The 25807-nt window shown below is 37.8% G+C and overlaps 1 protein-coding gene and 1 long non-coding RNA gene across 3 annotated transcripts; one reads left to right on the forward strand and one right to left on the reverse strand.

Moving 5' to 3' along the window:
• The first annotated feature begins 531 nt into the window (after positions 1 to 531).
• LOC139941121 (uncharacterized) lies at positions 532 to 3770 on the forward strand. The gene is made up of 4 exons (XR_011786539.1): positions 532 to 624; positions 1126 to 1217; positions 2283 to 2432; positions 3402 to 3770. It is a non-coding gene; the product is annotated as an uncharacterized lncRNA (long non-coding RNA).
• Positions 3771 to 6930: 3160 nt separating this feature from the next.
• On the reverse strand, positions 6931 to 24122 carry LOC139940959 (uncharacterized). 2 transcript variants are annotated; one of them, XM_071937364.1, is made up of 5 exons: positions 24109 to 24122; positions 21314 to 21438; positions 17846 to 17987; positions 14128 to 14271; positions 6931 to 13664 (listed from the first exon to the last, which is right to left on the reverse strand). In XM_071937364.1, exons 2-5 carry the CDS (start codon positions 21424 to 21426, stop codon positions 13551 to 13553), a joined length of 513 nt encoding a protein of 170 aa, XP_071793465.1. In that variant the 5' UTR covers positions 21427 to 21438; positions 24109 to 24122; the 3' UTR covers positions 6931 to 13550. The 2 variants fall into 2 exon arrangements, with proteins under 2 accessions (XP_071793465.1, XP_071793464.1); XM_071937363.1 differs by lacking the exon at positions 24109 to 24122 and having other exon boundaries at positions 21314 to 21441.
• Positions 24123 to 25807: the final 1685 nt, after the last annotated feature.

The following is a 25807-nucleotide window of genomic DNA, read 5'->3' on the forward strand; positions in this document are numbered from 1 at the left end:
GCCCAAGTATGATGGACACACATACCCCTTGAGATATTTTCAATTTAGGCGCAAATTCGATAAACTGCTGGACTGACCCCTTGAGATTTTTTCAATTTAAGGCCTAAATTGGACAAAACTGCTGGGGTAATCCCTTGTGATTTTATCATGTTTAAGACCGAACTTGATAAAACTGCAGGACCTAACCCATTGTGATTTTTTTTACAAATTTGGGCCCTTATTGGATAAAACTGCTGGCCATACCCTTTTCGATTTTGTTTTATTTTTGGGTAAAATTTGATAAAACTGCTGGACTTGCCCCTTGTGATTGTATTAATGATAGGCCCAAATTTGATAAAACTGCATGACTTGCCCCTTGTGATTTTTTTCAATTTTAGGCTCAAATTTGATACAATTGCTCCACTTGCCCCTTGTGATTTGTTTCATTTTAGGCCCAAATTCAATAAAACTGATGGACTTTCCCATTAAGAGTTTTTTTTTTTCAATTTTAGTTGCTAACTTATTTTGTCTTTTGAAATGTTTTTCTTTGTAGTTTTTGTCTGCCATCATCATGAAGATGTCAAGAGATCACCGGTAACAAAGCTCATAATGATCTGAATATGATGTAGGCCTATAACTAAAAAGGTAAATACATAATTCTTATTAATTGTTTTTGTTTGCCTTTGAAGAATGTGTTGGCAAATGGAGCTTCACATCAAATAAAACTAGCGCCCAGATTAATCTAGCTAATGGCTAATCACCTTGTAATGCCATGAAATTTAAACCTCAAATAATGAATGGCCCAGGGATGATAAAACTGCTGGGGTAACCCCTTGTGATTTTTTTAGTTACACCCAAATTTCATAAAACTGCTGGATTTACCCCTTGTGATTTTATCAATTTGAATAATATGCTGGATATACCCCATGTGATTTTTTCAATTTGAAGGCCTAAAATCAATAAAAATACTGGACTTACCCCTTGTGATTTTATGAATTTTAAGCCTAAATTCGATAAAAATACTGGACTTACCCCTTGTGATTTTATGAATATTAAGCCTAAATTCGATAAAAATACTGGACTTACTGAGCTTCTAAATTTTAGGTTCAAACTTATTTTTGTCTTATAAATGTTTTTTCTTTTTAGGGTTTGTCATCCATCATCATGAAGATGTCAAGAGATCACCAGTAACAAAGTTCATAATGATCTGATTATGATGTAGGCCTATAACTAAGAAGGTAAATACATAATTCCTAACAATTGTTTGAAGGATATTGGTGTACGCAAATCAAATGGAACTAGCGCCCAGATTAAACTCATTTAGCTAAAGGCCAATCCGTAGCAACGCCATGCATTTTAAAATTGCAAAATAACTGCAATTGATTTTTAAATTCACATATAAAGGTTCTGTCAACTATGACCATAGACAATTGGTACACCGAACTAATTCAAAACTGAGGTAGTTGGTTCTGTCAACTATGACCATAGACAATTGGTACACCGAACTAATTCAAAACTGAGGTAGTTTAACTGCAATTGATTTTAAATTCACATATAAAGGTTCTGTCAACTATGACCATAGACAATTGGTACACCGAACTAATTCAAATCTGAGGTAGTTTGAAGGTCACAAATGTGTCATTAAAGCGAGGTCTGATTTATAAACAATACACCATCCAAAAATTGGGCTGATTTATAATAGTGGCTGCATTTCTGATTAAATTTTTTTTTTGGGGGGGGGTGTGTTTTTATCAAAACCCCCCATTAAAACTTCTTGAGGTATGTATTCCACCCAAATTGTCTTGCACATTTGAGGGATTGCCTTTAAAAAATATAATTGACCCAAATAAAACCTTGACTTGACAAATACTTGGAATTCTTGGATTTGTTGTCTTGTGAGAAATATGAGTAAAGCATCAACCATGAATCGCAGAACTGGGCCGTTAGCCACAGCAGATGAATAATCTGCCATGGTATAGTGTAGAAATCCCAGAATGCTTTAATTTCCATTTAGCCAAATACCCAAATACAATGATTAACTATGGTGCAGCCTGTTTTGTCTGCCACATTTGTATAACAAACGGACAACAAAAGTTCTGGAACTGGGCATAAGGCCCAGTGACCAGGGGTAATAATGTTGAAGCGCCATGAGCGTCACTGCATGACAGACCTGAGCACTACAGGAAGTCACCATTATTGTTATTATTAAATAAAGGGCTGGTCTAAATTACCCATGCAAGAGTTTTGACGGCAAAATATTGGCTTACAATTACATAATTCTATCTGTTAACTTGACCTTTCAGGGCCAGTAGTTCCTGAAACCAAGTACGGATGGAGTCTCCTCTACCGACACATTGAAGGCTGCAGGGTAAAAAGGAAATCAACTGCCTTGGAAAACATCAGTATCATCAAGACATCCTAGCAGCTCATCTGTGGATCATGAATTAACAAAAGTAAGATGTTCTTTTTAAATGAGTAAAGTCCGGTTCATACTGAATACAAATGCGAAGCGTATGTTGTCATCATAAATTCTAAACGAATAATTTGCAGCAGTTCAAATCTGCTCAACTCACCTGTGAATATCAGTGTGAAAGAGGGTTCTGACATCAAATTCGTACTCGTAGGAAGTAAGAACCGGGCTTTACATGTGTTGATATTTGATGCTTTACATGTAGTGGGTTGTTTTGGTGTTGATATTTTATGCTTTACATGTAGTGAGTTGTTTTGATAGCTCACTATACAAATGGCATCTTGTAAATAAGTACACCATTGCAAGCAAGCAAGCATATACGCGTTATTTTTTGCGCTAACTTGGTGGTGCGTGCGGTCAAAATAAATGGTGGTGCGTGCGGATCGAAATAAATGGTGGTGCGTGCGGATCGAAATAAATGGTGGTGCGTGCGGACCAAAGACTAAAGGGACCTGGACACGTGCACGTGGCATGTGGGGTCCTACTTCCGGCTCGGGCCACTGGGTGGTTGATCTTAAAGGTGCATTCGGGCTCCTCATCTGCTAGGATGGTGCCGGTGTTATCACAAATGGTTGACCAACGGAAGTAGTCCCTAAGTTCTTTCCAACTAGGGACCGCGATAGTACAGTAGGGGACTGTCCCTCCTTCTGGGACGGCGGACCGGACCCATCCGACAGGATGGTGCAATGGCCCTGACGACTCTGGAATTCGTGTGGGGCAGGTATCCTGGGACCTTCACGTGGTAGCCCTGTTTTTGACGAACCTTACCAGGATGAATAGGCCAAATTTGAAACTGAAATATATTGCTTGTATGGGTGTACTTAGCTACAAGATTGCCCTACAATTGTATTTTGTTCAATCAGATTATTAACACAAGACTAATGCAAGAATAAATGCTTTTGTTTTACATGTGAACCAACTGCGGGGTGGCATAACAACTGCATCTTCTCAGGACCGATTGGCATCCATGAAACAGCACCAAAGTCAACAGTGTCAGTTCGTAAGCGAGACCTGAATGAACGAACCCAGGGAGATTTAAGCTCAACAGAATGGAAGGCTTACACCTTTTGTAGCCTCAGGACTATGAACATATTGCATATTTATTAAATATTTCTCAAAAAATCAGCAAGGCTATATAAAATCAAGCGTTGTAGATTTATCAAACTTATCTGCCCAAACATTTTCCCCCAAAGTAAGCCTTTTGTGTTAATACCCAATTTTGCTAAAATTTTGCCCAAATATTCCACACGCCTAAAGCCTTGTGTTTTTATCCAAGTTTGCTCAAATTTGCTCAAAAATTCCACAAGACTATTAAAGGCAGTGGACACTATTGGTAATTGTCAAAGACTAGCCTTCACAGTTGGTGTATCTCAACATATGCATAAAGTAACAAACCTGTGAAAATTTGAGCTCAATCGGTCATCGAACTTGCGAGATAATAACAAAGGAAAAAAACACCCCTGTCACACAAAGTTGTGTGCGTTTAGATGGTTGATTTCGAGACCTCAAGTTCTAAATCTGAGGTCTCGAAATCAAAATCGTGGAAAATTACTTCTTTCTCGAAAACTACGTCGCTTCAGCGGGAGCCGTTTCTCACAATGTTTTATACCATCAACCTCTCCCCATTACTCGTCACCAAGAAAGGTTTTATGCTAATAATTATTTTGAGTAATTACCAATAGTTTCCACTGCCTTTAAAGCCTTTTTCACTCCCAACTTTGCTCAAATTATCCCCAAAAATTCCACAAGACTATTATTAGCCTAGCGTTTTTAACCAACTTTGCTCAAAAATTGCCTTGCGTTTTTATCCAATTCTGCTCAAATTTTGCCCAAAGATTCCACAAGACTATAGCCTTGCGTTTTTTTCAAACTTTGCTTAAATTTTTCCCAAAAATTCCACAAGACTATAGCATTGCCTTTTTATCCAACTTTGCTCAAAATTTGCTCAAAAATTTGCCTTGTGTTTAAATCCAATTTTGCTCAAGTTTTGCTCAAAAATTCCACAATTCCACAAGACTAAAGCCTTGCGTTTTTATCCAATTTGCCCAAAAATTCCACTATAGCCTTGCGAATCTATCCAATTTTGCTCAAATTTTTCCCAAAATTCCACAAGACCATAAGCCTTGCTTTTTTATCCAACTTTGCTCAAAATTTTCCAAAAAAATTACACAGGCCTATAGCCTTGCGTTTTTTCAAATTTTGCTCAAATTTTTTCCAAAAATTCCGAAAGACTATAGCCTTGTGTCTGTATCCAATTTTGTCAATTTTTTTCCAAATTTCCTTATAGCCTGCGTTTTTTTCCAACTTTGCTCAAATTTTTTCCAAAATTTCCACAAGACTATAGCCTTGCGTTTTTATCCAATTTTGCCCAAAAATTCCACAAGAATTGCGAATTGATCCATCTTTGCTCAAATTTTGCCCAAAAATTCTGAAAGACTATAGCCTTGCGAATTTATCCAATTTTGCTCAAATTTTCCCCAAAAATTCCGAAAGACTATAGCCTTGCGTTTTTATTCAATTTTGCTCAAATTTCTAAAAAAATTACACAAGACTATAGCCCTGCGTTTTTTGTCCAACTTTGCTGAAATTTTTCCCTAAAATTCCACTAGACTATAGCATTGCGTTTTTATCCAATTTTACCCAAAAATTCCACAAGAATTGCGAATTGATCCAGTTTTGCTCAAATTTTGCCCAAAAATTCTGAAAGACTATAGCCTTGTGTCTTTATCCAATTTTGTCAATTTTTTTGCAAAATTTCCTTATAGCCTGCGTTTTTTCCAACTTTCCACAAGACTTGCGTTTTTGTCAAAATTTGCTCAAAAATATCCAATTTTGCTCAAATTTTGCCCAAAAATTCCAAAAGACTATATAGCCTTGCGTTTTTATCCAATTTTGTCAAATTTTTTCAAAAATTTCCACAAGACTATATATATATAGCCTTGCGTTTTTATCAAATTTTTGCCAAAAATTCCACAAGACTATATAAAGCCTTGTGTTTTTATCCAACTTTGTTTACAATTTGCCTTGCGTTTATATCCAAATTTGCTCAAATTTGCCCAAAAATTCCACAAGACTATATCCTTCCATTTTTATCCAATTTTGCTCAAATGTTTCAAAAAATTACACAAGACTGTAGCCTTGCGTTTTTTCCAACTTTGCTCAAACTTTCCCCGAAAATTCAACAAGACTATAGCCTTGAGTTTTTATCCAACTTTGCTCAAAATTTGCCATGCGTTTTTATCCAATTTTGCTCAAATTTTGCCAGAAAATTCCACAAGAAGTTTTCTAACTTTGTTCAAATTTTTCCAAAAAATTCCACAAGACTATAGCCTTGCGTTTTTTATCCAACTTTGCCCGAAAATTCCACAAGACTATATATATAGCCTTGCGTTTTATCCAACTTTGCCCAAAAATTCCACAAGACTAAAGCCTTGCGTTTTAATCAAACTTTGCCCAAAAATTCCACAAGACTATATAGTCTGCGTTTTTATCCAACTTTGCTCAAATTTTGCCAAAGAATTCCACACGACTATAGCCTTGCGTTTTTATCCAACTTTGCTCAAATTTTGCCCAAAAATTCCACAAGACTATCCAATCTTGCTCATATTTTGCCCAAAAATTCCACCTTGCGTTTTTATCCAACTTTGCTCAAATTTTCCCCCAAAAATTCAACACAACTATAGCCTTGCGTTTTTTATCCAACTTTGCCCGAAAGCCTTGCGTTTTATCCAACTTTGCCAAAAAATTCCACAAGACTATAGCCTTGCGTTTTTATACAACTTTGCTCAAATTTTGCCTAAAAATTCCACAAGACTTTTTTAAGCCTTTCGTTTTATCCAACTTTGCCCAAAAATTCCACAAGGCTAAGCCTTGCGTTTTTATCCAACTGCTCAAATTTTGCCCAAAAATTCCACAAGACTATAGCCTTGCGTTTTTTATCTAACTTTGCCCGAAAATTCCACAAGACGTGGCCTTGCGTTTTTATCCAACTTTGCCCAAAAATTCCCAAGACTAAATAATAGCCTTACGTACTTATCCAATTTTGCCTAAAATGTTGCCTTGTGTCTATATCAAATAGCGAGTGTTATTATATGTACAAGAATAAAGGATGATGCTATTTACGGGCAAGTCAACTTATGAGTTGATTTGTCTGAACTCGAAACTGTTGTCTCATTGTTTGTCTCATTATCTATTTGGCGGCCATGTTTTCCCACAATGCAATAAATTGGGTGTGTATTTATTTAAAGGGAGTTTCCTTGCGCAAAATGACTTGCTAAAAGCGACTGATAAACACACCCAATTGTATTGTGGGCAAAAATGACAGCCTGGGGGCCCACCGGGATAAGGTGGGCCGTCAATATTTAAGTTGGGGGGGGGGTAGGGTTAAGGCAAATAAAACACAAGATACAAGGAGAGTCGTGTCCAATTTTTTATTGAAAAATTTGGCCAAAAAAAAAAGCAGAGTTGTGCAAACACCTGTGCCTGTTGGTGGACCCCCTCGGCCACTTGGAACTTGTGATGATCTAAAAGCCCAAGTGCAATGGTCAATATGTTTTCTGTTCAGTGAAGTTCAATTAGATGTACTCCTAGTGTCTACTTCAATGTTGTAATGTCTCACAAAATATAAACGAGCTAGACGCAATTCTGCGCTTTGTTATTTAGACGCAAGTGTTGAGCAGAAGGTAGTTGTTGCTTGCTTAAATGAACTGGTGCCCTCAAGGGCCAAAGATTTCACCGATTGTTGTCTTGCAACCAAGCCACACTGGTGGTGCAGAGAGTTGTCGACGCTTGTTCCAAGAGGATCCTAACTCAACAGATGATGACGACTTCTATCCAGGTGATGATATGCTGGTTGGAAAAACAAATTATGCGATGGCCACTAATTTCCCCCTTGCTTTCCATGGGGCTGCAATTTGGACGCTCAGATGTAGTCGACTGACAAAATGGCTACAAGTGAACTTGTTTTTGGCCAACTTTGATTAAAAACAAAGTTGACGATGTGTAAAACACATTGCATGTACCAGAAGAATGCCTGACATATTGACGCAAACGTAGCCAGTTTTTAAGTTTTAGTAAGCTGAATAGTGACGTTTTCTCACTATGTTTGCCAATAAATGATAACACAGATGACATTGGATTTATATAACGACTACCATCCTAAAAGAGACCGACTTAGACCATATAAACGACAAAACATTTTAACACAGCTAAGATGGATCAAGAACTGATTTCTAGACTACTACACAACACGGCAATGATTTCTAGATCACTAAAATTCAACTAAAAATGTTGACCTTTTGAGTTACATGTATTTGTAACCTAAAACTTTGGGCATTTGTGTTCAGAGAAAGTAATTACGAAGAGAAGTAAACACTCAAAAAGAGGAATATTTTAACGTAAAGAACAAGAAAAAAAAAAAAAAGCAACTGTTTCCTGAACTGGCGTTTAAAAGGAATATTCTAACTTGGTTTGCGCCAGCCTTTTTGGCCTTGCAGACAAAGTAAAACCTAAACAATTTCTAACGTTTAATTCCCCCTCAATTTATTATCTAATAAAATGAGGAACTTAAGATCTTTATAATTTAGGGCACAACTGTTTCCTAAATTGGAAACTTGGTAGGAATACTTTCGCTTGGTTTGCGCTTAAAATTTTTGGCCTTGCAGACAAAGTAAAACCTAAACAATTTCTAACGTTTAATTCCCCCTCAATTTATTATCTAATAAAATGAGGAACTTAAGATCTTTATAATTTAGGGCACAACTGTTTCCTAAATTGGAAACTTGGTAGGAATACTTTCGCTTGGTTTGCGCTTAACATTTTTGGCCTTGCAGCAAGAGAAAAACGTTGACAATTTGTGATATTTAATTCCCCCTCAAATTATTATCTAATAAAATGAGAGACTAAAGATCTTTGTAATTTAGGTCACAACTGTTTCCTAAATTGAGAACTTGGTAGGAATACTTTTGCTTTGTTTGCGTTTAACGTTTTTTAACTAAGCAAGAGAAAGAATGAAAACAAACACAATTTGGCACACGTAATTCCCCTCAAATTATTATCTAATAAAATGAGGGACTAAAGATCTTAGTAATTTAGGGCACAACTGTTTTCTAAATTAAAAACTTGGTAGGAATACTTTAGCTTGGATTGCATTGAACATTTTTTGCCTAGCAAAAGAGAGAAAGAATAGAAACAAACAAAAAACAAGTTTGTGCCAAGTTATTCCCCTCAAATTATTATCTAATAACATGAGGGACTACAATACTTTGCAATTTAGGGCACAACTGTTTCCTAAATTGCAGTCTTATTAGGAATACTTTGACTTTGATTTCAATCGAACATTGTTGGCCTTGCAGTAGGAAAAAGTAAATTTTGCCTAGTTTTCCACTACAGTACGACAAAACTGCTGTATAACTTATTTCCCCTCAAATTATTATCTAACAAATTGAGGGGGTAAGGATCATTGCAATTTAGGGCACCCCTGTTTTCTAAAGTGAAGTTTCCTAATGCTGGCCTTTACTTGTACTAATAAGGGAAACAACTACAAGCATGCTGTTTTGCATTTGTTTCCCCCTCAAACTATTACCTAATAAATGAGGGACTAAATTTCTTTTCAATTTAGGGCACAACTGTTTCCTAAATTGAAGGTTTTGGTCAAATACATTCACTTGGTTTCCACCGAAATAGCTTCGAAAAATGACAAAACTTTATTTCCCCCTCGAATTATTATCAAACAAAATGAGGGACCGAATAGTTTCAATTTTTGTCAAGGGTTGACTTTAAAAATGTGCTCATTGTGACAGAAACTTATTTTGACTCGCAAGTTCAAACCCCTGTTTTGGGTGACACATAAGTTCACTAACTTTTTCTGTCAATAGCATCACTGGTGAAAAGAATAGCCCAATAATTTGATGTATTTGTGCTGTAAATTTTTCCAACTAAATTTGAGACAAATTCATCACCTTGAAACCTTGAATTGACCTATGACCTTTCATGCAATGGTTTAAATTTTGACTGATCAACTTTTGACCTTTGACACAAAATGGAGATTGAGTTTAACAAGTAAACATCCTTAGCTAGAACGGATTGAATGCTGAAAAATATAACTATACATGCTTGCTCAAACTTGAACTCAAAGAACATGCAGTTTAGTTTAACCTAGTCTGATTTTAAAAGCCATATATCCTCAGATAGGATTTTAAATGTCTTAAACATTTAGTTCTTTTTGATCTGATTTTCAAATCCTAATTTAAGATTTGAGTGGGATGTCCCAAGTTAAAACATTTATAATAAACTGTCTGTATGAAGGTGTTCAATTCTACCTTGTGTGATTTTTAAACTTATATACTAAAATAAGATTAAGTTGTGAATAACCCAAGCTTCACAAAATTTGAGCTTTTATCTAAAAAGTTATGTTTGGATTTTTGTAGTTCTATCTAGTCTGTATTCTCTAAAGATTTAAATGTTAACGTTGCAAGTGTTTAGATCTACTTATTGTTTGGTTTTTAAAATTTATATTGTAGAATAAGATTAAGTTGTGAATATTCCAAGCTTTTGTCATTAACCTTTTTGTTTACATGTATTGAAAACTAATTAAGTTCTACCCTAGTCTGATTTATAAAAGAAAGTATTCTCCAAAGATTTAAATGTTTTCCTGGCGAGATCAACGTTTAGTTCAATTTTTTAAAAAACTTACTCGAGAAAAAGATTTAGTTGGGAATTTCCCAAGCTTTTGGAGAACCATAATATTTATATGTTTATTATGTTATTTATCGATAAACTTTCGACGTGCTTTAAAAGGGAATTTAGATCTACCAAGTATGATTTTTAAAACCATGGTCTCAGAAATAATAAGGTTTAACGTGAATGTTGCAAAGTTTTAGAGAACTTTTATGATAAAATTTCTGTTTGGCCCTGCTTTGAAAACTGAATCTGTTTATCTCCTGCGGTAAATTGCCCTCGACCATGACCAGACCCTAAGAACCTTGACATAGACCTGACCTTTGACCTCTTCTAAAAACAAACGACTCAAAACAACTATAAATTATAGGAATCCAATGTCATCTTTGGTATCAAAAGGCAATAAAATTGGTGTTCTTACTAGATATTTTGAATGTGAAGTGGCATGACCAAGCAGAACATGTTTCTCCAGCCCTCATATCATCAACTGGATAGAAGTCCTCATCATCCACCCAGTCAAGATTTCATTGGCTCAAACAAAGACATCTCTTGGCACCTTTGTTGATCATGAAAGATCCCCAGTACAAACCTGTTTACTCAAAAACAAAAGAATGACGTGACCAACAAAAGGCTAAATTATAAGGGGCCCTCATCCCGACGTCTTGAGAGATCTTGCCGACCAGAACGTTTTAGGGACCAACCACTAACTTCCAGCTCAGGCCCTAGTACAAACGCATGCTTCCAAAAATGCTCGCTCTAGCTCGTCAAATTTTGTAAGGCATTACACCAGTGAAGGAGAACACTAGTCGTGCATCTAAAAGAATTTCACTAAACGGAAAACATACCTTCCATTGCACCCGGGCCCAAAGGACCAACACTTGTTCCAGGCAGCCGAGGGGGTCCACCAACAGGCACAGGTGTTTGCACAACTCTGCGAGTTTTTCAGAGGGTTTGGATGAGGCCCTAACATAGCACAATGAGCTGCTCATACACAATGAGTCCATAATTTAAATCTTGAACATTTCATAAAAAATAAAAAAAACCTGAACCAAAAACTTGAGAAAAGCAAAATAAGAAAACGTTGTTTCCCTTAAGATCTGAAAGATATTGCCAATATCTTTCAGAACAAAAGTACCATAAAAAACCCATTTTATTCCAAAATTCATGAATAGTGAAATCTGTTTTGGTAGAAATTTCCATATCTCTGCAAGATACAGAGATTTCCATAGTTTTGTTGGTTTTGTTGGTTCCTGAAACAAAGTCAGTGGCTTCGCTTGCAGACAAAGTCATTTCTTTTTTAAAATTTTACCTAGATTGCCATAGTTTTGTTTTTATGCTTGGTCAGTGAAACAACGTTAATGGCTTCGCTTGCAAGAAAAGTCATCATGTGTTTAAAGTTTCACTTTTTTAAATGGTCTCATTTTTCGGTAGGAGCAACTCTTACATTTAACTTAAATAATACAAAGACATATGATTCAGAATTTATTGTTAGTAAAAATAAATAAGAAATAGTTTGTCTTTTTCAAATCAAGATCAAAAAGTTCTGCCAAAAGATTGTTTTAATTTCACTGAACATTTTAATCAGAGTGCCCTCTGACTGGTTAAACTGTTTCCCAAGAAGACAATCAGAGTGCCCTGATTATCTGCAAGGGAAGGTAGCGATTTTATATTCATCCAAAATATCTGCCAAAAGAATGCTTAAATTTCTTTGAACAGTTTCAATCAGAATGCTCTCTGACTGGTTAAACTGTTTCCCAAGAAAACAATCAGAGTGCCCTGATTACCTGCAAGGGAAGTTTTTCTTTGATTTAGAAAGATTTTGTTTTGTGAATTTGGCATGTACGAATCTAAATCATATATCTTTGAGTGTGAAAAGGATTGATCTTTATAAACTTTAGTGAAAATTTAAGTAATTTAGCACACAGGGGGAAGTGTGGGTAAATCTAAACACAAATCAGAGTAGGTAAAAGTGGATAACAATTCAAAGAAGAGTGTCAGTTACTCACAACACAAAGGAAGTGTGAGCTCAGAGTAACATAAGGGAGTGTAAGTTACTCACTACACAAAGGAAGTGTGAGCCCAGAGTAACACAAGGGAGTGTCAGTTATGCATTACACAAAGGAAGTGTGAGCCCAGAGTAACGCAAGGGAGTGTCAGTTACTCACAACACAAAGGAAGTGTGAGCCCAGAGTAACACAAGGGAAAGTGTCAGTTACTCACTACGCAAAGGAAGTGTGATCCCAGAGTAACACAAGGGAGTGTCAGTTATGCATTACACAAAGGAAGTGTGAGCTCAGAGTAACGCAAGGGAGTGTCAGTTACTCACAACACAAAGGAAGTGTGAGCCCAGAGTAACACAAGGGAAAGTGTCAGTTACTCACTACGCAAAGGAAGTGTGATCCCAGAGTAACACAAGGGAGTGTCAGTTACTCATTACACAAAGGAAGTGTGAGCCCAGAGTAACACAAGGGAGTGTCAGTTACTCACTACACAAAGGAAGTGTGAGCCCAGAGTAACACAAGGGAGTGTCAGTTACTCACTACACAAAGGAAGTGTGAGCCCAGAGTAACACAAGGAAATGTCAGTTACTCACTACACAAAAGAAGTGTGATCCCAGAGTAAAACAAGGGAGTGTCAGTTACTCACTACACAAAGGAAGTGTGAGTTCAGAGTAACACAAGGGAGTGTCAGTTACTCACTACACAAAGGAAGTGTGAACCCAGAGTAACACAAGGGAGTGTCAGTTACTCATTACACAAAGGAAGTGTAAGCAACTCAGAGTAACACAAGGGAAAGTGTCTGTCACTTACTCAACACACAAAGTGTGGCACAGCCTGAAACGCTGACTAATATACAAAACTTATTAAACTATTATTCAACTAACAATTAAACAGGAAATACTAAGTCAAATTTTGTTTGACTTCTAAAAATTTAGACACTAAAGTGTCTCTCATTTCAGTCATGCAACTCTGTATTTTGATAAAAGAATTGATATTTCCAGAAATCCAGGCACAGCAAGATTTTGTGCTGTGTTTTAAAATTATTTAATGGTTATAAAAAAAAAAAACCATAAAAATCAGATGTTGCATTCCTGTTGCTGATGTATGAGATGGGCAAAACCCCGCCTAACTCATACCCTCTTGGGGAAAAATTCCCATCCGGCTCCACTATATGGCAACCAAGTTTGTCAACTCCACACATCAGCACATCTGAATTAAATTAACTAATTAGAGCCTTTGACAACGTTTCAGTTTGTGAGTTTGATGATTCACCACACAAGGGAAGTATGGATCATCACATAGAGTGAAGTGTGAGCGATTCACCACACAACAAAAAGTGTGAGCAATTCACCACACAACTAAAAGTGTGAAGGATTCACCACACAACTAAAAGTGTGAAGAATTCACCACACAATTAATTATAATTACATCCCTATAATATACAAATAATTACAAAGTATACAACAAGGTTGTGCATCTCTACCAGTGATGGCTGCTGACTCCTTGAGAGATCCGACCTTCTCCGACTGGAATTTGATCTATAGAAGACAACAAAATAAAAAATAACAAAAATTAATCATCTCAGATAATATAGCAATCACCAGACAAATTTGGGCTTCAATTAAAAAAAAAACCACAAGGGGTAGTAAGTCCAGCACTTAGTACCAATTTGGTAGGTCCAGCAGTTTTATCGAAATTGGGCCTTAAGTTTGAACAAAATCGCTTGGGTTTAGCAGTTTTTGTCAAATATTTGCCTAAAATAAAATACAACATTGCAAAGGGTAAGTCCAGCAGTTTGATCAAATTTGGAACTAAAATTTAAAAAAATCACAAGAGGTAAGTCCAGCAGTTTTATCAAATTAAGGACTAAAATAAAAAAGAAATAAAAAGAAATTGCAAGGGGTATGAGTCGTTAGAAGTACACCAGGGTAACTTCAAGGTAGATAAAGATTTGCTTTTAAACGGCAAACTTTACTATCACTGCCAAAAATATATAATTACCTTCAGTAAGGTTGATTGATTGCTTGAGGCATTGATCGGTTCGACACTCATTGTCTTGATTTTGATCCAAAGAGGTTGTGCATCTCTACCAGAGATGAACGCTGACTCCTTGCGAGATCCGACACTCTCTGTCTGGATTTTGATCTGTAGAAGACAAAAAAAAGAACAAAAACAGATTTATCACGGCTGCTGATATAGCAACCGCCACACAAACTTGGGCCTAACATTGAACAAATCACAAGGAGCAAGTCAAGCAGTTTTATCAAATTTGGGCCTAACATTGAACAAATCACAAGGGGCAAGTCCAGCAGTTTTATCAAATTTAGACCTAACATTGAACAAACCACAAGGGGCAAGTCAAGCAGTTTTATCAAATTTAGACCTAACATTGAACAAATCACAAGGAGCAAGTCCAGCAGTTTTATCAAATTTAGACCTAACATTGAACAAATCACAAGGGGCAAGTCCAGCAGTTTTATCAAATTTAGACCTTACATTGAACAAACCACAAGGGGCAAGTCCAGCAGTTTTATCAAATTTGGGCCTAACATTGAAAAAATTACAAAGGGTAAGTCCAGCAGTTTTAGCAAATTTGGGACTAAAATTTAAAAATAAAAGAAATCGCAAGGGGTGCAAGTAGTAAGAGGTACACCAGGGTAACTTTAAGTTAGTTAAAGATTACCTTCTAAATGGCAAGCTTTACTGTTACAGAAACATGCACATGCTTGGATGTCATATGAATATTCATTCTTTTTCTTCAGAGATACTGCCTAAATTTGTTCAAGTTCTTTTTAATTTTGTGTAAATATTCATGAAGGGCTTGGTGCCAGGACCCATTTGGCCATGGTTGTTTGGGGTCAATATTAATTATTCATTATGCACACTTTTGGCCCAGAGGGGATACCCCAACATGAGGAGCAGTGAACCTCAAGTTTAACCTTACAGCTTATTTGCATAATCTTGGGGGTAAGTCTATCATAAGAAAGGTGCAGGGTGTCGGCTGATAGAGTGTACATAGTAGTGTATGTGTGTGAAGTATATGATAGTGGGAAGGATTCAGTAGAGTCTACAGTGGTAAAGAGTGTATGCCAATTGCCTGCTGCTAAAATATTTGTACAGATATAGGTACAAGCTATTCCTTAAAACCAATAAAATTAAGGGAACATTTCCTGCAAGCTAGAAAATATTTTGCAGCAAGTTAGAAAATATTTTTGCAGCCAGATTGAATTGATGCCAGCTGAGTGCGGAGGGTTAGATTTATTCACCCAATCTTTGACTTTGGCAACAAGGACGACAGGTTGGACGATCCGATCATCAACTGTAAGTTAAATCATTTTATTATTATTTTCATGGAAGAACCACTATAGTTGTGTTTAGTAAGGTATTGATAAGTTTGAAGTGCCGTTGAGCTAATTTGAGCTGAGGTGTTTAGGGACACGGGGAAAGTAACCCATCAAGTATTATGTTGACGATCTTGAATGTGTGAATATATTGGTGTATAAACTCAAATTGAAGTTATTTATGCATGATGGTTTTAATATCAAATGGCCGAAAATATGGCAAAGTGTTTCCTATGAATTTTCAGATGGCCTTTATGGGAGTGTGAAGGGCGGGCACAAGAAGGCGCGGATAACTTTCCGTATGACGCCACCACTTTTTCACTAATTTTTACAAAAAGGGATATCTCATTGAGGTAAATTAGATACTATGTTATTTCATATCAAATGAAAAAGTGGTGGCGCCATACGGAAACTTTTCCGAAGGCGCAACCAAGTGTATTTTTCATTGGTGGTACATCAATAGAGTGGTTAAGAGCATCGAATTCAAGTTCTGGTGCTAATTCACCGGAGTGTGGGTTTGAATCCCGGTCGTGACACTTGTGTCCTTGAGCAAGATGCTTTACTATAATTGCTTCTCTTCACCCAGGGGTATAAATGGGTACCTGCGAGGGTAGAGGTTGATATTGTGAATGAAAAGCTTTCGGAGCGCCACGGCAGCTCGGGGCTGTATACTCCCTAATGGGAGCTGAGAAAGATTAAAGGGATGTTTATTGGCCCAATGACCAGGGGACTAATGTAAAGAGCATTGATACAGTTTATTGTGAAATGCGCTATATAAGAACTTGTTATTATTATTATTATCAACAAACCACCCCTGGGCGGAGTGGAAGTGAGACGATGATATAATCCAATTTGTACGGTGAGGGGGAACGTATACGCCCCGGGCCATCATGGAAGCAAGATTCGCTGGATGGGCAAGTTTTGAGTATACAGCACAAGAATGAACTGTGGGAAAAGTTTCCGTATGGCGCCACCACTTTTTTATTCGATATGAAATAATATAGGAACTTATTTACCTCAATGATATATTACTTTTTGTAAAAATGAGTGAAAAAGTGGTGGCGCCATACGGAAAGTTATCCGAACTGTGAACAATGTTAATATAATTCCCCTCGGCCAAGTATTTTGAATCCTTCTGAGGTGTTGTTTGATGTGCAATTACTGAAGTATGGAGTTGTGTTATTGTGAGTAAAGTGGAGTGCATCCCAAAGTGTGGGGACAAACGACAAAGGAAATCAAAGAGAAGGTATTTTAGTTTTGGAAGTGGAGAACAACGTATTTTGTAGAACAGTAGTGGGTGATATTCAGGAAAAGTTTCCGTATGGCGCCACCACTTTTTCATTCGAAATAAAATAGTATAGTATCTAATTTACCTGATTGATATATCCCTTTTTGTAAAAATGAGTGAAAAAGTGGTGGCGCCATACGGAAAATTATCCTATATTCATCCTCAGTCATGTAATTTATTTAACATTCTAAAGTTTGTATTGAAGAAGTTAAGAATACTGCTGTGTAAACAATTTGCTATTTTGCCTTTAGTTGTAGAGCCTAAGTGGGGCTAAGGATAATCATTTGGTTTTACTCAAGCTCGAGGGAGATGTTTGGATTATAATTAGTTAATGTGCAAGTGTACATAGCAGGCCTGTGTGCGGGTCATGAAAAAAAAGCGGAAAATTGTTGTCCGGATTTTGGACCAGCACTACGAACGTAATAAAAGGCTTTAATCAAAGCGTACACAACACATTCACAGAAACATCCACAAGCGCGATGAGTCCTCGTCTTCGACTGCCATATATTTTACTTGTCGTAAAAAAATACACACCGTACACACACAACGTACGTCGCATGGGGGGAAAACCATGTGTGCCTAATCTTGTCTCAAGGTCCTGGCTTTTTAGTAAAGCGCCCTCTATTGGTATGGAACAATGACTTTGAAGTACATGTAAAATAGACATCGCGCTAAGCGAAAAATAAACAACGGCTCCAACGAAAGACCAACACGGAGCATTTTACTGGGTCTAGCCCCCGACTCACATGTCAAAATCAAATCACATTTAAAGTGCTTCTCGATTCCAGGTACGTGCTGCTTGACGATCTATTTCGGATGTAAAAAAAGAAGATGAAAACGGAACAGGGGAAAAAGCGGAACCCAAGAAAAATGCGGACTGGGAAAACTAAAAAAGAGCCGAAATCCGCTTTAAAGCGGAGATTTCACAGGCCTGACATAGATTAATTGGTGCTGGAGTTGTTTTGTTTTATAATAAATTAGTACCCAACTCAAGATCTGTCAACCAAGTACTATTTAGTTCCCTCTGAATTCGGGAAGCGGCTCAGGTAACCCTTTTGTTCTGATTTTTGCCAAAAAAGTTTATTGTTACCTTCAATAAGGTTGATTGATTGCTCAAGGTGTTGATCGGTTCGACACTCATTGTCTTGATTTTGATCCAAAGAGGTTGTGCATCTCTACCAGTGATGAACGCTGACTCCTTGCGAGATCCGACACTCTGTCTGGATTTTGATCTGTAGAAGACACCAAAAAAAAGACAAAAAAAAAGATTTATCTTGGCTGCTGAAATAGCAATCGCCACACAAATTTGGGCCTAACATTGAACAAATCACAAGGGGCAAGTCAAGCAGTTTTATCAAATTTGGGCCTTACATTGAACAAATCACAAGGGGCAAGTCCAGCAGTTTTATCAAATTTGGGCCTAACATTGAATAAACCACAAGGGGCAAGTCAAGCAGTTTTACCAAATTTGGGCCTAACATTGAACAAATCACAAGGGGCAAGTCAAGCAGTTTTATCAAATTTGGGCCTAACATTGAACAAATCACAAGGGGCAAGTCAAGCAGTTTTATCAAATTTAGGCCTAACATTGAACAAATCACAAGGGGTAAGATAAGCAGTTTTATCAAATTTGGGCCTAACATTGAACAAATCACAAGGGGCAAGTCAAGCAGTTTTATCAAATTTGGGGCAAGTCAAGCAGTTTTTTTTCAAATTTGGGCCTAACATTGAACAAATCACAAGGGGCAAGTCGAGCAGTTTTATCAAATTTGGGCCCAACATTGAACAAATTACAATGGGCAAGTCCAGCAGTTTTATCAAATTGGGGCCTAACATTGAACAAATCACAAGGGGTAAGTCCAGCAGTTTTATCAATTTTGGGCCTAGAATTGAAAAAATCACAAGGGTTAAGACTAGCAGATTTATCAAATTGGGGCCTAACATTGAACAAATCACAAGGGGCAAGTCAAGCAGTTTTATCAAATTTGGGGCAAGTCCAGCAGTTTTATCAAATTTAGGCCTAACAGTGAACAAATCACAAGGGGTAAGATAAGCAGTTTTATCAAATTTAGGCCTAACATTGAACAAATCACAAGGGGCAAGTCAAGCAGTTTTATCAAATTTGGGGCAAGTCAAGCAGTTTTTTTTTCAAATTTGGGCCTAACATTGAACAAATCACAAGGGGCAAGTCAAGCAGTTTTATCAAATTTGGGCCTAACATTGAACAAATCACAAGGGGCAAGTCAAGCAGTTTTATCAAATTTGGGCCCAACATTGAACAAATTACAATGGGCAAGTCCAGCAGTTTTATCAAATTGGGGCCTAACATTGAACAAATCACAAGGGGTAAGTCCAGCAGTTTTATCAATTTTGGGCCTAGAATTGAAAAAATCACAAGGGTTAAGACTAGCAGATTTATCAAATTGGGGCCTAACATTGAACAAATCACAAGGGGCAAGTCAAGCAGTTTTATCAAATTTGGGCCCAACATTGAAAAAATAACAATGGGCAAGTCCAGCAGTTTTATCAAATTTGGACCTAACATTGAACAAATCACAAGGGGTAAGTAAGTCCAGCAATTTTATCACATTTAGACTTAAAGTTGAAAAAAAAAATTCATAGGAACAGCAATTTAAGCAAATTTGGGGCTCAAGCTCAAACAAATCTTAGGGGTCAGTCAGTCCAACAGTTTTATCAAATTTGGGCCAAAAATTGCAATATAATCACAAGAGTTTTACCAGGCATTTTTTCTTCAAACTTCTTCGTTAGAAATGACAAGGGCATCAAGACTCTTTCAGGGGGCATAGTGGCAGTCATGCTCGTGTTATTAATTTTGTTGTCCAACCTAAACTATTAACATTGTACCCAGAAATCAGTTTCCCCCTTTGGTAAATACTGGACTGGTATTTCATCCTTTGAGAGGTCAAAGCCTTCTTGATCCCCAAATTTACAGCAGTTAATAGTCGATTGGCTTCCGACTGGTTAACTCTGAAAAGAAACAAAACAATGACAATGAAGGGAGACCACCAGCATTTAGGCTAGATAGCTAAGTTGGTAGCTTTTTTTAGAAGTTTAATTTAGAAGTGGGGTGTTGTGGCCCAAGTGAATAAGCGCACCGAGCTCAAGCTCTGGTGTTTCTGATCAGCAGAGTGTGGGTTCAAATCCCAGTCGTGATATTTGTGTCCCTGAGCAAGACACTTAACTATAATTGCTTCTCTCCACCCAGAGGTCACTGGGTACCTGCGAAGCAGATATGGTTCTTGTGATTGATTTCATACTTGGCAGGTGGGGCTGTACATGCCCCAGGGAGCCGAGATGGTTTAGAAATAAAATAACTGGCCCAGGGGCACTTTGAGACGCCCTGCATGGGTGTATCACTTTATAAAAACCGATTATTATTATTGGTATTAAAGGCACCTGGAAATAGGATTTTTTTTTCTTTTAAACATAAGAGTATATGTTTATTAACAATAAAACAATTTTTTGAGTAATTGTTTGTCACGATTTATATGTTAAAAAAATTAATTAAGTGACTGGGGGGTTGACTCCGCCTACCCCTTTTGTGACGTAGGAAAAGGAAGACTTTGCCTCGATCAAACATAGACCCCCCTCGATGCAGAGATAAACACACGTGCAAAAGTACATGTAATTCTAAGACGTGAGTTTGTACGCTGCGAAAAAGGGTTTTTTCTGGCATTTTTCCGGCAATGCCGACCAGGTGTATTGCTGCTGGATGCAGCAAAACAACTAAAGATGGGGTCAGTCTTCATCTGTTTCCTGCAGATCCCAAGTATAGGCGGTTGTGGGCTGCGAAAGTCAGATTAACTAGAGCAAGTTTGAACTTTGAGGGTATGTTTTTAGCTTTTGCCAAGTGACACGATTTTTTGTTGGTACCGCATGCGATTCACCGTGCATGCAGGTCCTATGTGACCGTCCGCCCATTATACAGCAGCCATAGTGCGTGCGTGCAGTCTGCTCCGTGGCCGTATTTCTATAATAATACGTAGGCAGACCCACATCTTACAACCCATTTGGTCACTAAAAAGTCGCATAGTTAAATAAAAATAGCAGCAATAGCTTTTGTAAAAACCACTAGGCGTTCAACATGTTCAAGTTTCAATGTACGTATGTGTGTAAAATCGTGTCTAAATTTGTTTTGATGTGCCATGTTCCCAGACGTAATGTACAGGGGCCCGGACTACAAATTTTCCCTCCAAATATCGCGCCTTGAAATACGTCACGAACAGCGCCCTCTCGGGTCGGGGCCTACTCGTAAATTTGTAAATACAATCAAAACTAAGATTTTGAAACCTTAGTTAATTTTTTATTCACATTCCTCTCATAAAAACACATATTTTAGTGACAAAAGCTTTATTTAAAAAAAAATACCACTTCCAGGTGACTTTAAGTAAAACTAGCATTCTTTCATACTTTTGAAAAACAGTTCAACTTTGTATGCGATTTTGGCTGTGGGTTGGATCCATCTTTTAGTGAACGTTGACAATGTTATAAATATGATTTATAAATTTATATTATCAGTATCAAGTTTGTGTCGTACCTGTGCACAGGAAGTTGGTAGAGTTGCCAAGGCAGCTTGCTTGACGGTCTCGAGAGCTTCATCAACGACAGCTTGGAGACATTTCCTCTGCTCAGTTTGACGAACAGAGACATGGCTCACTTGATCTGTAGATGAAAAAAGGGAATGACAATGAAACTCAATGCCTATTTTGTACACTATTTATGCAGTCAAGAAAAAACAGTGTCTCTTGTAGAGACCAGACCTTGGACATATAACTTAAATAGACAACTTAACAATAATAACTATCATAGATGTGTGTATAAGCACTGTAAGCTCAGTACTTTCCAGAGTCCTTTGAAAAAATTCACAGGCATATTACTTGTGTGGGACTTGAACCCACGACCCTTGCAATTCTAGACAAGTGTCTTACCAACTAGACAACCAAGATTGCCCGTAGCTAAAGGCAGTTCGAGTCCCATGTTTTGGCAGCGGGTACCGCAACAATATAATAGACGTATAAAAAGTACCCAAATCATTAAGGACACAAGTGTCATGACCGGGACTCAAACCCACAATCTGCTTATCAGAAGTATCAGGCCTGTTATGGGGATACAATTCTCTCACAGAAGAGGGATTGTCCAGAACACTTAGTACTTATTTTCACATAGTAAGTTGCAGGCCTTGAAATAACCCACGGCACCCTGTGCTTTTGCTGTGGTGCCCTCTGCAAGGTTTCAGTACAGTTTTACATTTGCCTCATAGAAGTGCCCATTGCTCAAAGAAAATTGTGGTGTCCCTTTAATAGCAAAATTCAGCCTAAGGGCCATGTCACAAGAGGCAATTAACGGGCAACCAGTTCAAGGCAATCTCCAAGGAGAAAAGCCATTCACATTTCAATGTTCACCTACATGTGTTACTCTTGTCAGGGTTCTCCACAGGGTAAAATTTTGTCCGGGGGCTAAACCAATCCTGCACTATTATCAAATTGCACAAACCATTCCTGCACTATTTCCAAATTGTGCAAATTATTCGGTATCTATCGGACTACTGCGCACACTACTCCTGTACTATCGGCAAATTGCACAAACTATTCATGCTCAATTAGATATGCCAATTACACAAACCACAAACCATTCCTGCACGATCGGCAGTTGCACAAACTATTCCTGCAAGATCAACTAATTGTGCAAACAATTTTGCGCAAATCATTTCAGGACGAACAAAACCACTTACGTCCGGGTATTTTCGATCTCTGATTGGTCTCCTCATACCACGTAAACTTGATTTCAAGTCTGAGAGTGTGGTAATTTCTCTTCAGCGACATAGAATTCCCCCGTATAAATTTTAAGTGCGCGCGTGTAACATGTGCGCGCGTATGAACTAACGCCGAGCTCAAGCGCGCGTTTAAAGCACAAGGAACAGCTATCGTCCAATCATTTGCCTCCCTTGACCCCAGTGAAGGCGCTGAACAGGTCATTATTTAAAAGAGTCACTGGTCTCAAAGATCAGTTATGTGATTAACGCACAAAAGAGATGGGAACCATTAAAAGCTCAAATATGGCCCCTGAACATGTCTGGAAGTACCGCCGAGAAAAAAGTCACAAAATTTGGACAATTTTAGACGTTTAATTCGCTAAAAAGGTATTTATTAATGGGAATAACAGTGTTTGTAACCGGTCTTCACTGCGTGGTAATGACCTTGGTTGGTGGCTGGCGCTGTTATGGACCTCACCTCCGGCTCTGTAAGTTGATGACAAAACATGTCAAGAATGAGTACAAATTTATACATTTAGTGAGTAGGTTGTCGTGGCGGGGTCCCTGAGCAAGACACTCGACTATAACTGCGACTCTCCACCCCTGCCAAGGCAGAGATGGTTCTTGTGATTGATTAGCTTTTTTTTTAGTGTGCTAAATATTTGGCAGCACAGGTTGGAATACTCCCCAGGGAGCTAAGATGGTTTGAGAAATATCTTAACTGGCTCAGGGGTAGTAATGTTGGAAGCACTTTGAGACACCCTTCAGGGGTATATCGCTACAACAAAACTATTATTATTGTTATTAAGTAAAACTAGCATTCTTTCAGACTTTTGCAAAACAGTTCAACTTTAAATGCGATTTTGGCTGTGGGTTGGATCCACCTTTTAGTGAAAGATTCATACATTTTTATTATCAGTATCAACTTGATGTCATACCTGTACACAGGAAGTTGACAGAGTTGTCAAGGCAGCTTGCTTGACGGTCATCAGAGCTTCAACAACGACAGCTGGGAGACATTTCCTCTGCTAAGTTTGACGGACAGACTTGGCTCACTTGATCTGTAGATGAAAAAAAAGTAAAAAGGGGGAACGAGAATGAACTTCAATGCCTATTTGCACTAGGTTCTTTTACAAACCTTACACAACACACAAGACCAACGACTTCCTGTCCCATCCAAAGGACGAAGCAATAGTTAAGTGTCTTGCTTAAGGACACAAGTGTGAACTTGAACCCACACTCTTCTGAAAAAAAAACCACCCAAGTTTGAAACGGTGCTCTTACCCGCTGGGCCACGAAACTTTTACAAAAGAGGGAATGTTCAGAATATTTTGTACTTATTTTCATATAGTAAGTTGCAGGCCTTGAAATAACCCAGAGCATCCACAGCAATTGCGCAGGTGCCCTGTGCTTTTGCTGTGGTGCCCTCTGTAAGGTTTTAATAAAATTTTACATTGTAGCATACACTGCAATTGGTTGCCTCCAAGATACCTGTCAAAGTTGCCTTGTGTGACAAGGCCCTCAAGTTGCCATAATAAAAACATTACTCATGGTTAGCAGTTTCAATCAATTTCCCATACCTTTAGATGTGAGCCGTCATAGATTGCTGCGATGCTTCAACATTGATTGAATGACACATCTCTGCATAGTGTGCTGGAGAGCCAGCCATCGTGATTGAAGATCTTACGCTCTGCCTGCGTTAGTTGATCTGTAAGTTGATGACAAAACATGTTTGATGAGTACTAATTTAAAAGAATACGTTGCCTTGGATGGGACGAGTTGGTCTTTGAAAATCATTGAAACCGTTTATGAAAAATTTTTGGTTATAAAGATATTTTAAAAGTAGAAGATACTGATCCACACAAGTTTGACTCCAAATTGCACGTTTTTTTCTTTGTGTCACAAACTATCATGGTCGGCCGTATTATGGAGTCAAAATTTTGATTCCACAAAAACCATGCAATTTTGAGACATGTTTGTGTGGATCATTATATTATATCTAACCATTTGCATTTCATACCAAACAGATTCAAACACTTTCAAAGACCAACTCGACCATTCTAAGGCAACATGTTCCTTTAAACATTTAGTGAGTATGGCCGAGTGTGTGTGGTCTTGACATTTGTGTCCCTGAGCAAGACACATCTATAATTGCACCTCTTCACCCAGGGGTCAATGGGTACCTGTGAGGGCAAAGATGGTTCTTTTGACTGATTTAGCCGAAAGCGCATATTAATGTTGCACAGGTTGTAAACTCCACAGGGAGCTGAGTCAGAAGGAACTGAATTAAGGCCCATCAGTGACCAGTGGTAAAATGTTGGAAATGCTTTGAGACGCCCTCAAATATTCATATTTGCCACAGTGTGAGAGCAGCTTTAAAGGCCGTGGACACTATTGGTAATTACTCAAAATAATTATTCGCATAAAACCTTTCTTGATGACGAGTAATGGGGAGAGGTTGATGGTAAAAAACATTGTGAGAAATGGCTCCCTCTGAAGTGCCATAGTTTTCGTGAAAGAAGTAATTTTGATTTCGAGACCTCAGATTTAGAACTTGAGGTCTCGAAATCAACCATCTAAACGCACACCATTTTGTGCGACAGGGGTGTTTTTTTCTTTCATTATTATCTTGCAAGTTCGATGACCGATTGAGCTCAAATTTTCACAGGTTTGTTATTTTATGCATATGTTGAGATACACCAAGTGAGAAGACAAGTCTTTGACAATACCCAATAGTGTCCACTGTCTTTAAGAAAAACTAAATACTAAAATATTAGTAATGGTTCAATTATAAGCATTGTTTGTACCTTTGGATGTGAGCTGTCATATATTGCTGGCCACTCTGTGAGTCTCTGCTGAGTGCGATGGAAAGCCAAGCCATCGTGATTGAAGATCTGACGCTCTGCCTGCGTTAGTTGATCTGTAAGTTGATATCAAAACATGTCAAGAATGAAAACAAATTTAAACATTTAGTGAGTAGGGTGTTGTAGCCGAGCGGTTAAGAGCTCTGATAGTTCTGTTCAACAAAACAAGGGTTTGAATCCCAGCCGTGACAAGACAGAGCAAGACACTTTAACTATTATTGCTTTTTCAGGGGGTTGCCCTTAACTTTTTTTTCAACTGGCCAGCAGGACCAGTTTGCTTGATTTTTAACCGGTTTGCCAGGTTTTTGTCCTAGAACAAAAGAAACCCATGAACGCCTATTTTGAAAACAATACTGATGAGCCACGCCCTGCTAATCCAAAGAAATTAAGCATACTCCTGTAGCAACATAGTCTG

Source organism: Asterias amurensis, chromosome 8, assembly GCF_032118995.1.
Source record: "Asterias amurensis chromosome 8, ASM3211899v1".
NCBI classification, from domain to species: domain Eukaryota; kingdom Metazoa; phylum Echinodermata; class Asteroidea; order Forcipulatida; family Asteriidae; genus Asterias; species Asterias amurensis.

Excerpts from the sequence above, each read along its gene's own strand:
- LOC139940959 (XM_071937364.1), bottom strand. The coding sequence starts at position 21,426 with ATGTCTCTGTTCGTCAAACTGAGCAGAGGAAATGTCTCCAAGCTGTCG. Across the intron at positions 14,272-17,845 it reads ATCAATCAACCTTATTGAAG|ATCAAAATCCAGACAGAGAG; the intron begins GTAACAATAAAC and ends TGTCTTCTACAG. Across the intron at positions 13,665-14,127 it reads ATCAATCAACCTTACTGAAG|ATCAAATTCCAGTCGGAGAA; the intron begins GTAATTATATAT and ends TGTCTTCTATAG.